We start from the raw sequence: 13381 nt of genomic DNA, 5'->3' as shown, positions 1-13381 counted from the left end.
AGCGAAGTGGAGAAGGTTATCATGAAGGAATTGATCGATTTTGTGATGTTGTTGGAGGATGAGATTGACAAGTTCAATGCTTTCTTCGTTAATAAAGAGGAAGAGCAGAGAGAGAGGAGAGAGAGAGGAAGAGAGGGAGAGGCCAATTTGATTTTGAGAAAATCAATTTTCTCTGTGATACAAGGGTGTGAGGTTGAGGGACCTTAGACAATATAAAATAATATTCTGGATTTTTTCCATTACTAAAAATGGGAGAAAGATTTTAGACTAATTTTTCCATTAACATTTTAAGTAAACAGGAAATAATTTTTAAACATAATAGACAATTAATATTTTAATCAAATTGCAAAGGGTGTATTTGTAATGTACTTTAATAATTACTACTAGGGCAATAAAATTAAGAAAAAATTACAATTCAATGCACCTTTAAAAAATAATTACACATTCATGAAAAAATTTATAAAATTTATTATTGATTTGTAATTACTTTTTGTAAATACCACTACCTTGTTAATTCCCCTAAAATTAACTAAGCCACTAAAGTTAACGTGATTGTAGCTTGTTGAAAGTTTGTTCAAGATAATAAACACATTTTGAACAACATCAAACTATTCGAGGACTCATTATTGGCTCGATTAAAGCTCGTTTAAAATCACTCAAACGTAAATAAGCCAAATTTAAATATATTTTGAAATTTATTAAGATTTCAAGATAAATTTAAATAATTTACTACTCGACTATGCTAAGCTTGTTTACAGACCTAGTAATAGCTAGCTATTAAAGATTAGTATTTTGTAACACTGGACCCACAAAAGAGTCTGAAAGAACAACAAGAAACTCTACTATGAAAATCAGACAAAAAAGTTCATGAAGTAAAATCAATGCTCTTAATGTTAGTCAGGGTGTATATATGCTGAACAATGTTTGATACACTTGAGATGTGAGGTCACGTGGTGTTCGTCTTGCAATCTATACATGGAAAATATACGGCTTCCACAACTAGTGGTCACAAAACTAACCACCATGGGATAATTGAGACTGAATATCATATGTTGATATCTTTGAACTACTTTCACCAAAATCCCAATCAATTGAATCACCAAAATGATCTCACAGAGATGTGGGGGCAACTAGTTATTGGCAGGAATATCCGATAAAATCTGCTTCAGTTTCTCGTAAGTCATGAAAACTATACCAACAGTTGGCACCACCTTGTAGTATTCCGGCAAAATCCCTCTGTACAAACCACGAAAGCCTTCAGTTCTGATTATATACCCAAACGTACCGAAAAGGCCTGTGTTATACACACGGGCTCGGCCACCTGCTCCTTCCAACTGCATTCGTCGCCTCAAAAGGTCCAGAGGAAACGTTGCTGCAAGGTGTAGTAGAAGAAAGTTAAAAAAAGGAAGCACATGATCATTGTGGAAGCAGCCAAACCAATTCACAATGACTGTCTCAGCAAGTTTCTTGATCCAGAAACAAAAAGAAATTAACTATGCAGCCGCCAATTAAAAAATCATGAGAACTATACTTGCAATAATAAAGGTGAGTAAAGTATCTGTAGAGAATTTTCTACAAGACACAATCACATCTCAAAGTAAGTGAAGGCTTGGCCAATACAGCCTGAACAATCCAATATGAAATATATTACTGGTAAGGGTAAGGTTTGGATGCCTATATACGAAAGAATGACTAGCATTCTCCAAACTAATGCATCAAAATAGAATCATGGGATATACTCTGTCAGCCAAGTTAGCATCACCTAGGAATGTGGAATTGACAACAAATCTGAAGCATACTGAATTAATATTTGAGTAATAGTCCAATTCACAATTAAACTTTATGTAACCATAATGTTCTGATCTACCAAAAACCATGCGTCTTCCTGAATGAAGCATAAGAAGTTCCTGCCTTAGAGATGGAAGTGAAACTGTGATCAAAGCGTGAATGATTTTTGACACAATAAACATCACCACAAAAAAAAGTAGTTCAAGCTCTACAAACATCCTGCCCATGTCTATTATTCCGTGGTTTCAGTGCTTAACGCATTCTTTTTCTGAGACCTACATCTAGGAATGGCAATTTAAACTCGGTCCAACGGGAATCCACCCCACCCCACCCCACCCCACCCCGATAAGCCGGGGTTTTCCCGAAAATTACCCTCCATAGGGCCGGGGTTGGTATTGAAAAATTGATCCCCGACGGTTTTCAGGCCGGGGACGGTGATAGGTTCTCCCACCCCGAATCATCCTCATACGTATATATATATATATGTTTAGGAATTTTCTATTCACTCACTTCTCTTCTCTCAGTCGTTTTTGTGCCTTTCTCCCCCCCTCTCTCTCTCTCTGCTGCAGGTGCTCACAGCTGCGGCTCCTCCTCTCTTTCTCACCGGCGTCACTTCTCCGTCACGTCGTCACGGCAGCGGCTCCTCCTCTCTCACTGGCGCTGTTCTCCTCCCTCACCGGCATCATCCACTCTCGCTCACGGTCACGGTGCGATATCTCCTCTCTCTCTCACCAGCGTCGTTCTCCTCCCTCACGTGGCTGTTGCTGCTTGTTTTTTTTTTTTTTTTTTAAACTCACTATTGCTGCTGTTGTTTTTTTTTTGTTTTTGGTCAAGAAAGAAGATGGAGATGATCCAAACTTCCCCCTGTACGCGCCCACACACACACACACACACACAGGGGGCTGTTGATTTTGGAGGTGAAATCATTGGCTCCGATGATCTTGATATGTTGCTGTTGCTATTGCTGCTGTTTTGTTTCTTTTTTATTTTTTAATTTTTTTGGGCGGGGAATGTTCAAGGACGGGGAAACTTGATCCCGTTAGGGGGCGGAGACGGTGATAGGTTCCCTGTCGGGGATTGGGGCTGAGGAAATTTCCACCATCGGGGATCGGGGACGGGAGTGTGATCCCCGACCCCGCCTTGGCCCGTTGCCATCTCTACTTACATCTTATTTTCCAAGAGAGGAGTGTGGAAGATCAATATCTATGTTTATATACTTAAACCATCTTAGTTTTGTCTCGGTGAAGTCAACTAGCCCCCAACTTGTCCCTAATACTCCAATGTCAAGAAAAAAGTCAGTAAGAAAAAAGACGAGACTGAAAATATTCCAAGGAAAGGGGAAGGGAAGAGTTTCCATTTGAGTAGACCATTTCCTTTCTATCCAAAAGTATATACAGAGAGGTAAAGAGAGTACATGGTGGATGAAATATCTGTTAGCTAGCTTGATATACATTGTTGGGCACATTTCCTAATAGCTTAGGCTTTTGAAAAAATTGATAACTTAACATGGTATCAGAGCTATGGTTAAAACGAGATCTTGGGTTCAAATCTCTCCATTGGCATTCTGTATTCTGTCCGTGTTTGGTTTCTTCCTCTTTGTTTGGTTGTTTGCCTCTCTTTTTGTTTGATTCTCTGTTTGTCTCTGCACATGCAAGACGGGGTTGCACGTGAGGGAGGGTATTAGATAGCTTGATATACATTGTTGGGCCTATTTCCTAGTAACTTAGGCTTTTGGGGAAATTGGTGACTTAACAATATCACCCTTTTCCTACCTCCTTTCTGACATGCTCAATCAAGCAAATGCAGGAAGATATGGTTTCCTTTTGCCATAGGTAACCTTTTCTATTCATGCTACTAACTTTCCTTCCTCTCACTTCTCCATTCTTCTTACCAAATGAAGTATAATGCTTTTTTTGTTTGTTTTGTCTTGGCACATAAAAAGCCATAGCCTGGAGGAGGGGGGAGCCTTGCCTAAGCAAGACTTGAACCCTTGACCTCCTAATGAGGTGTAAGGGTTCTGGCCAACTGAGCTAGTCCCAGTTGACAAGATGCTTTAGAGAGATTTTTCAACTACTCGGGGTTGCTACATGGATGTTGTTTCACGGTTATTCTATTTTTCCCACTAAAGAAATAATTAATCTACTTAAAGTTGTCTTGAAAGTTCAAAACTAATAGAAAAACATGATTAAATTTTTTTGGGGTTCATGGTGAAGTAAAGATTAAAAAGAATAGGGCCTAGGGCTCTGCTACGAAATCTTTTGAAAGAAAATTTTCGACAAGAAAATAATTCAGAATGTAAAGAAATATTTTGAATGAAGCAAACTAAAGAGGCTAGTGCCATGACCTCTTTGTTTTGATGAACTATATTTTCTAAATATATTTTCTGGATAAAAGGCTCCATTTATATGTAGCCCATGAATCTACTTGAAATGTGAAAAAATAGATCAAGCCTCTTCAAAAAGCTTCACAAAATCTCTCTTACACATACTTTCTTCTCCTCGATGAAAATTTCCCTGAAATATTTTGAAGCAAAAACAACAGAGGGTTTAGGGGTTAGAGTGAGTAATCCACAGGTGACATGAATCAAAGCTTTCAGTTTACTCAAATGCACCAGTGAAACTTAAGATCCCAGTATTACTAGTGAGCAAGTGGCAAAGGAAGCCTAAGGGACAAGCGTACCTCAAAAGAGTACGCTCTCACAGCTGCTAACTGAGAACCATATTGGATTACTTGAGAAATGCCACCCTATAGTGAAATCAATCAGATTGTTCGGTAAGCCAAGTTACCAATTCATGTAGGAGAGGTCAAGTTCATCCAAGTCAGATTTTTACATAGAACATAAAATAGGTTAGCAAACCACCACCACCAAAAAAAAAAAAACACAAACAAACAAACTATATATATTATTTGTTGACATTCTTACTAAAAATTGTCTGACAAAAATTGACTTCTTGTCAGGATCTCTGGCACTAGGTTTCAATCTGTTAGAAGCTTAGTGGAAAGCCTGCATCTCAACCTGCTTCTCTGCATCAAAAGCATTGAAGACAGCTACAGGCATTAACTTCTGTCATTAGCTATTAGTGTCATTTAATAATATAATTCAAGCAGAAACTCTACTTGATCATTGTTCGCTACAGAAAGTGAGGAAGGCTGAACAAGCACTACGATAAATGAGATAGTAGCATATAAACACAAGGCAAACTACTTTATGGAATCTCTACAATCTTGTCTCTGTTTTGCAGCATTTACAATGCACCATGTTACAATAAGAGGGTATCTAGTCATGAAATTCTGCCGTAATAAGCATCACAAAAAACCACTACCCCATTTGACTTTTTCCTTTCTTGGTTAAAAAATGGAAATTATTTTGTAAATCAAAGCCAAATATTGCCCTTCTTGAAGTTTGAAGGGAATTTCCTTGTTGAAGGTTTCAGATCACTCACCTGTAGATGATGCTATGCCTGAAAGACTGCCACAAGCAAGGCTGACCAGGGCAGTGGAGTCATCGGGCCTAAGGTCAACAAAAGGAGTTGTAAAAAAGATGCATGAATAATTCAGCACCAAAAAAAAGAAAATGGAAATATAGAAACAGCAAAAAATAAGCACACGACACATATATGTAGAAGGGTAATATGAAATCTACGATTAGATTAATCCATTTATAATCACCTTTGCGACTTCCAGTAAGATCTCAAGGTGTCATAAACCGTAAAGCTGATTGCAAAACTAGGCCCAACACCCTGTATTAGTGTAAAAGCAGCAGTTAGCCACACAAAGAGGGATCACCAAGCATAATTAAATGGGAAGTTGAAATTTTACTCAAAAAGACAAAAGGTCACTACAAAAATGCCAACTCTTCTCTCTAATTTTTTGTCTTTTCGTAAAAAGTCAAAAAGCCACTAAAAAAGCCAATTCCCAAAACAACCCTTAGATTACAAAAACCACAAAATTATACCAACAATGTTGCCCCAAGTCCTTTATAAAGGCCAAAGACAGCTTCTTCCTTGCTAATGGTATGTAGAGCATGCCATATACCTCTATAGTAGATGACATTTGTCTGCACAATTAAAAACTAAATGATCAAGAAAACAGGCACAAGCAAAATAGACATTGAGTAACAATCCCCAACTACACTTGGAAATTTGAAACCAGAAATCAGACTATTGTCCTTTAGATCCACAACTATAAAACAAATAAAGAGTAGTGGACTTTAAGCCAAAGATAAGCTAAATAGATCATTAGGTCTATTTTGCATTGAAAAGTATCTGGAACTCATACCAAAAATAAGTCACCAATCAAGAATGCTTTCGAAGCCAAGGTGAAGTTTCTTCTAATAAGTCACCAATCTGTACTCTTTTGATTCTTTAAAATATAATTAGCATAATATTATTTTTGAACACTAATTAGAAGAAACTTTGACTTGGCTTCGAATAAGCAGCTTATTTTGGACCAAGTAGCAGAGATAAGCCTCGAGTAGTTCCAGTTAAGCTGAACCAAACACCCATTTTTAACATAAGGTAAGTTTAAAGCTGAAAAAGCTACTAAACACCAACTTTATTTACTATGAAATGTTAGCTTCTATTTCTTCAAACAATGTATAAAATAGACGACCTAGGTCTCTAATTTAGGTCGAGGTTCCATACCCCTACCTTTGTCATATCCAGTGGACACAGGTTCACTAGGGTGATTGAAAGAGTCCATGTAACACTGCATAATCCTTGACACAAATAGTAACAATGGATTGTTTTTTCCTTTCCAATCTAACAAACAAAAAAGCCAATAAGGAAGGAAAGGGCATCAAGTATGGCAAGCTTTTCATTTGTTATAAGCTGTCATTTTCTGTTATTAATGTCTCCCATACAGTAGTAAATTTCCAATGACAAGATATATCTTAGCCCAAAGCTAGTTCTAGATATATTATAATTTTCCTTAATCTCCGTGGTAAACATCAAAATAAATTACCCATGAGGGTCAGCTCGAATGGTAATTCGCTCAGGTTCTTAGGTTCAATTCCTGATGTCCTATTTTGCCCGATATGTGAGGCTAGTGAGTGGTTGCACATTCCTGTATGCTAGTAGTAATTTAGTAAAGGTGGAGAATGAGATCAAAGTGTGAGCCTAGGATCTTGCAAAACTTACGATGTATACACTAGTTACCTTGAGAGCTGCCCCAGTACTTGAACCATTTCTGCTACAATTAATTAAACCAATGGACAACATTATAAAATGTGCAATACGAAACTGGAAATTGCAAAAGTAACAAGAATAAAAAATGTCACGGTCTTAACATTCAAACCAATTGCTCAGAGCCACAACAGGTGAAGAGGTCACACCAAAGGGAGAGTAAAATCATGGAGAGTTTTACATGGTACTAAGTATTAGTAGTCTTCACAGAGGTGTTACTGTCAGAGAAGAAATGTGCTAAAATTGTGAGGTGGATGGTCCCCCTCCAAAAAAAAAAAAAAAACTATATTACTTTTCTGGAACCTCTTCCATCTGAGTGGGGAAACTACAGAAATGTATGCTCAAATGCATAACAGAAGCAGTACTCCCATGCCAATTAATGCTTTGACAAGCTGACAAGTGAGGACATGATAACTGAACCAAACTAACAAAACAAATAGTTATTCATGGGTCATAGTACACCAAGGGCGTGTCTATTTATTCTTACCTGGGCTGCAAGACGTGTCCTTACAAGATCCAATGGGTATGTAATAGACGCAGCAGTTATTCCAGCCAAACCACCACCTACAAGTCTTATGCAAAGGTCTGCACTTACATTTTCCCTGCAACTTTCCATCCCCAAAATGCACTGCAATAGCTGTCAGACGAAAAAAACAGAGAGTCAAATAAAAAAAACCAGATACAACGATATTCTAACAGTGCAGTTCGAACTGCATGAAGAAAATTTTATGGAACGTGTGTACCAACATTCTTGTAGCGTTCAAATGCATAAAAGCTGATAGAAGAGTAAGGCAGACGATGAGCAATCGTAACTAGATTTCCTTTCCAGAAAGCCCTAAATCCTTCTTCACTAACAATGCGTGAAGCCTCACGCCAAATGCTAGCTTTTCTCAATGTAACAACATCAGAGTGCATGCCTTGCACCTGCAAAGACAAGTTGATATCATATTTGCAGAGTAAAAGTAATTAAAGACAAGTACTAAAAATAACATGCCTTGACAACAGGCGCACAGCATCTAGAGGCTAGCAGATTATATTGATTAAAAGCACTAACTTAGAGCTAATACAGGAGGGTGAAATTTGTGTCCAGCACGGAGTGAATACTTTTCCGTGTTCTTAAAAATTGCACCTCAAAAGCCCAAAAAATAAAATAATAGGATAAAATATCTCAATCACAAAATAATTTACAATTCAATAGGTCAGGGTAAGGAGAAAAATGCAAGTTTCATGTTTATAATTTAGGATTTATCTTTATCTATTTCACTATCATATCATCTTTCACAGCCAAAGTCTCATAAGTGTAGGACAAGAAAATAATTATAAAATGCAACAATTCATATTCAATTCACGGGAGTACTTCCCCGAGTGAGGTAAAAAATGCAAACCAAAATACTAAACAATAACAGGCAATAGAGATAAGGTCAAAAAAGTAACCCCTAAATTTAAATGATTATAAGCTATCTCTTTACTCATTCCTGCTCCACATTGCAAAGGCTTCTTACAATTGCCAATAATGCACACACTAAACAGGGTATTTCATTAATAAATTGAGTTACAAGGGATAGTTATACCAAAAAAATTGGCCGAAGTTTAAAGAATATACCTCCTCAACAGAGTTTAATGGTGATATGATTATTTTACCATGGTTTTAGATTAATTGACTCAAGTTAATGAAGGAGGTCACATCTTTAGCAATTTTTGTTTGAAACAATAATACATGTCACCCAAGCGCCGGCCCTAAACTTTTTGGGGCCCCAAGCGAATTTTAAAGTTGGGGCCCTTTATATCTCGTTCACTAATTTTGTTCGTTGCTTTGCTACTAAAATACTAATCATGCGTTCCCGCTTGAGATTGAATTACTTTTTGCACTTCTTCTTCTTCTTATACTTTCTAGAAAACATATTGCCAAAACCAATTTTTTAGGATTTCAAACCCCAATCCAATAGGTAATCTGCAACAATGAACAATCAATTCAAATTTGAAATAGTCACAAATTAGAACTTTGTATAAAAAACATATGAAATCTGAAAATCTGAAGCAATTTTAGCAAACAGAACTTGTATATCAGCTATCTAATTTTTTTTTTCTTTTGACAAATACGAATCAGCAATCTATAACTCTTGATTGTAAGTAGACTACTGAAAATCATAAGATGAAATCTCAAACTACAAGCAAAAGCTAATGGATCAGTAAATACGATCTGAAAATCACAAATCCCAAATTAAAATTTTTAATTTAAAGACTAAATATTTATATTTAAAAATTCTTGACCTTTTGCTTGGATGGATTTTGTATCAATGATAAGAATCAGAAAAGTTGAGTCATGGGATTTTAAAAGAATCAAACAAATTGAGATATAAAAAGGTTAGGGCTCCAAAGTGATTTCTCTATGTGAGTACTGTGTAAAATATTTGATAATTCATTTGGGGTCTCTAGCATTTTTGTTTTAATATTGAACCATATATAAGTGCTACATATATTTTGGGGCCCTCATTTTGGGCTATTTTTTTGGGGCCCAAAGCAGTTTCTTTGTGGACTTCTACCCAAGGGCCTAGTACATTCGTTAGATCCTACAACAAAGTACAACAAAACCCCATTTGAAACCTTCCATCACAAGAACATGGCGAGTTCATTATGAATTATGGGCAACAGGAAACAAACAGGTTAGAGTGACATGCCACATCAGGAGCTAGTATCAAAATGACAAGGGCAAGGTCTTTAAATTAGGATAATGGTAAGACCTAAGGCCATCTGAATAAAGCAAAATAAGCACGTCAGGGACTACTGTTCAGTTGGTTGAGCAGGCCAGATAACAATGTCTTTCGGTATGTGCTTAGCCATGGAGGCTGAACTTTCGGCCATGACACAAGGTCTTAAAGAGTAAGGGAAATGAATCTTCCAAGGATCCTATAGAAGCTAATACCCTAGTGATTGTGTGGCTCATAAAGAAAGCTGATATCAATTACCATCTAGAAAAAGCCTTGATTGATGATTGCAGAAAACTCTTGGTGGCAAATTCAGCATGCATTTATGTCAAGGCAACTGATGTCTCAATCAGCCAATTAATGCGGACCATCATAGTTCAAATAAGTGAGAACCATTGTCTGTAAAAACAGTACACCCCTAAGGCGGGATGTGTTACGTGAACTCTTCTATTCTCTCAAAGAACTGATACGATTACTTTCCATATTGGTAGGATTATGCTGAATTTGATAAGCCAACTGCGCTGTCTGTCTTGGCATGATTTATTTTCTTTTCCGATAATCTTGTTATTTCGGTTCTTGTTATTTCCATTGCTGGCTGGTGTCCTAGTTCTATAAGGGTGTAGATGCCGTATGGCTATTTTATGCAATCAATTCGCCTTAAAGGTTTGGAGGCTTGATCCCCCCTCAAAGTGATCTTCTTATTTTCCCCATTTTGTTCGTCCAATCACTAAAAAATACCATAGATAGAGCATTGGCTCTATCATTTGGTATCAGAACATGATCCTCGGCAAGAACCAATGCGAAGCATGATGAACAACTTAATCAACAGGGCACTGTGTTAAAGAAACATGGAGAAAATATTGCAAAGCTTCAAACTGATGTTACCGACATTGGAAAGAAGCTTGATATGCTCATAGAGATGGTGTCACATGCCTTGAAGGATCGAAAGGTTCCACATCCAATCCCTCTGGTTCCCCATTGAAGGAACCACTGTTATCACATCATTGCGATGACACTGGAAAGAGGGTCATAGGGAAAACTAATCACCCAGGTAAACCTAACTAAGAAACTGAAAATTCATCTCAATGCATTACCAATGAAGTTGCAGATATTTTTATAGTTGCTGTAACTAACTTGTAACTACCTCTAACAACTAACCTCCATTACTGTTATCACATTGGAGGAACTAGAGGAACCACTGTTATCACATCATCGTGATGACACTGGAAAGAGGGTGATGGGGAAAACTAATCACTCTAATAAGAAACTGAAAACTCTTCTCAATGCATAACTAACTCTAACAACTAACCTCCATTACTGTTATCACATTGGAGGAACTGGAGGAACCACTGTTATCACATCATCGTGATGACACTAGAAAGAGGTTTTCATGGGGAAAACTATTCGCCCCGGTAAACCTAACAAGAAACTGAAGACTCTTGTTCGAGCTGCTTAGGCTTGAGCTGCTGTGTGTTTGAGACACTTGGTGTGGCACTTGGAGACAAGACTTGGTGCAAGTTTGGGAAGTCACGATTTTGGCTAAAAAGTAATAATTTACTACCAAAAAGTCAACTATTCTCTACTTTTCTGCACGTCCTTTCGTAAAAAGTCAAAAAGCCAACTAAAATAGTTAGTTTATATGTTAAAAAGGAGAGAGAGAGAGAGAGAGAGAGAGAGAGAAGAAGAAGAAGAAGATAGATCGACTGAGAAAGAAGAGGAGATCAACACGAATAACTTTGAAGAGAGTTCTTGTTTTAGAAACCTTATTATATTATGTATTCTACACATAGGGGCTGAAGTAAAGGGGTGAAAAAATGCGGTGATAAATAAGACCAGCTGGTATATAATTTCTGGATAAAGATCAGACTTTTTTTAACTTATTGAGTATGTTTCCGGTGGTGGGTAATAGTGGTCCACGCCGGCGGATTCTGTTTCTCGGCGATCGATCTTTTGAGTTTGAGGTGTCGGTGGAGTCGCCTGGCCGTCGTGGTGTGTCGATTGTAGAGCAGGGTCTTGGTCTTCGTCGGGCTGTAGTGGTATATGGACATGATGTGCACTGGTTGGTGACGAGATTGAGGATGGCTTCGCAAGACCCCAGCAATCTACGGTTTCTGGGTCGGCTTAGTGGCGGCAGTTGGACTCTGGCTATCTGGGTTCGTGCAGAAGAAAGCGGTGGTTTGTCGATTCAACTAGTGGTTACGACAGGGAAGCGAAGGGAACAAATTTTTATTCCTATGTCGGATTATGGGGATGGTTGGGATGTCGTGGCTCTCGTCCTTGAAGGCTTTCGGTTAGAGATTGCTAGTCCAAGGTATGGCAAGGTTACATCAAAATCTGAATCTTAGCAACTGGCAACACGGGGAGGGGTTGGAGGGGCTACGACATTACAGTGTACCACGGAGTTAGATTGGTTCGGAATGTTGGACAGATCGTTGGTGGGTAAAGTGGGGCAGTTGGGTGAAAAAGGGATGAGTTTCTCAGCAATGTTTGAATGGGTTCACGCTGGTGGAAGGCATCTGGGAAGGTGGAGGTGCGTCCATTAGCAGATCAAGCATTCTTATTTGTATTCACATCGCGAAAAGAGGCAGAGTTGTTGTGCCGGAAGTGGATTGCTGATGGACGGGATTTGTTGTTGGAGTGGCGGTCACCTCTTGCTCTATGTTGTTAAAAGGACATATTGTCACCGGCGAATAGTGTCTGGATTCGAGTGATGGGTTTGCCCTTCATCTTCGTGGGGACGACGTATATCGTGTTATTGGTGATCAGTGTGGTGGTTTTGTCGAAGCGGATGACACATCTGTGGACCTGGGTGTCGTTCGATTGCGTATCCGCAGCTCTGAATGCACTCTGTCGTGTGTGGTTGTTCGTTGGGGTTCCTGAAGGTTTTCCTTACCAGTGTGGGCAGAGGAGGGGCCTTCGGTGGATTTGGCAGTGCCGGCGACAGTGGGTGGTGCCAGGAATGGGGCGGATAAGGATGGGCTAGATTCGGTTCAATCGAATCGCAGAGATTTCTGAAGAACTGGGGTGAAGGAATATTTACTGAGATTTGGGGATGAGGCTACGGTTAGGGCTGGAAGGAGTCAAGTGGGTCCTACCCATTCCATAGGGGGTCAACAGAAGGGACAGGTGGGGTTTGCTAAGGCCAAGTTTCGGAATGGAGATGGGCCCAAACAGCAGTGGGCTACTATAAAACAACTTAATAAACATGGGCCTTTCTCTACAATTCTGAGCCCAAGTTGGAATGGAGGGGCTACTACACAAATTTTTAAATCAAGTGGGCCTTTTCTAGATGAAGCTTTGAGCCCAAGTAGGGTTGGAGGGGCCCAAACTGAGGCAGCCCAAGCAAACCCAGCTGTTAGTCGAGTCTTCTCGACGCTACGGGATGGGTTTGGCCCTAATCCGATTGATGGGTCGTCGCCGGTGGTATGCGCATCAATGGGTCTTGCTGAGCGGTCGCCGACTGGTCCTCGGCAGTCGTCTGGCTCGGATGCCGGTTCTAGTCAACATCTCGTTCCAGAGGAGGTGGTGGTGGGATCGGTTGAGGCTACGCAGCTTTCTTCTGCTACAGGGACTGCTGCAGTGGCGATTTTGCTGTGCGATTGCAATAGGGGGTTAGCAAGCAGGGTCACTGGGCTGACTTGGTGGATGGTTTGGCTTTGGTGGTCCGACCTGAAGTTGTTGAGAATGAGGTGGTGTTGGACACTG

The 13381-nt window shown here is 39.2% G+C and overlaps 1 protein-coding gene and 1 long non-coding RNA gene across 2 annotated transcripts in view; both read right to left on the bottom strand.

Moving 5' to 3' along the window:
* Nucleotides 1-868: 868 nt before the first annotated feature.
* The window catches only part of LOC114292449 (uncharacterized), a 29750-nt gene continuing 17237 nt past the window's right edge, over nt 869-13381 (bottom strand). The window contains exons 2-7 of the mRNA XM_028236415.2: nt 7719-7895; nt 7459-7608; nt 5744-5845; nt 5458-5528; nt 5232-5299; nt 869-1372 (exon numbers count right to left, since the gene is read on the bottom strand). Coding sequence (XP_028092216.2) covers nt 1131-1372; nt 5232-5299; nt 5458-5528; nt 5744-5845; nt 7459-7608; nt 7719-7895 — 810 coding nt within the window. The 3' untranslated portion in view covers nt 869-1130. The remainder of the gene's footprint in view (nt 1373-5231; nt 5300-5457; nt 5529-5743; nt 5846-7458; nt 7609-7718; nt 7896-13381) is intronic.
* Nucleotides 2367-4678, bottom strand: LOC114292456 (uncharacterized). Its single transcript, XR_003639713.2, has 2 exons — nt 4468-4678; nt 2367-4301 (listed from the first exon to the last, which is right to left on the bottom strand). It is a non-coding gene; the product is annotated as an uncharacterized LOC114292456 (long non-coding RNA).

The sequence above is a fragment of the Camellia sinensis genome, chromosome 8, assembly GCF_055761805.1.
Source record: "Camellia sinensis isolate YWXY chromosome 8, ASM5576180v1, whole genome shotgun sequence".
NCBI classification, from domain to species: Eukaryota; Viridiplantae; Streptophyta; class Magnoliopsida; order Ericales; family Theaceae; genus Camellia; species Camellia sinensis.
This window is presented reverse-complemented; position numbering and strand designations above follow the sequence as displayed.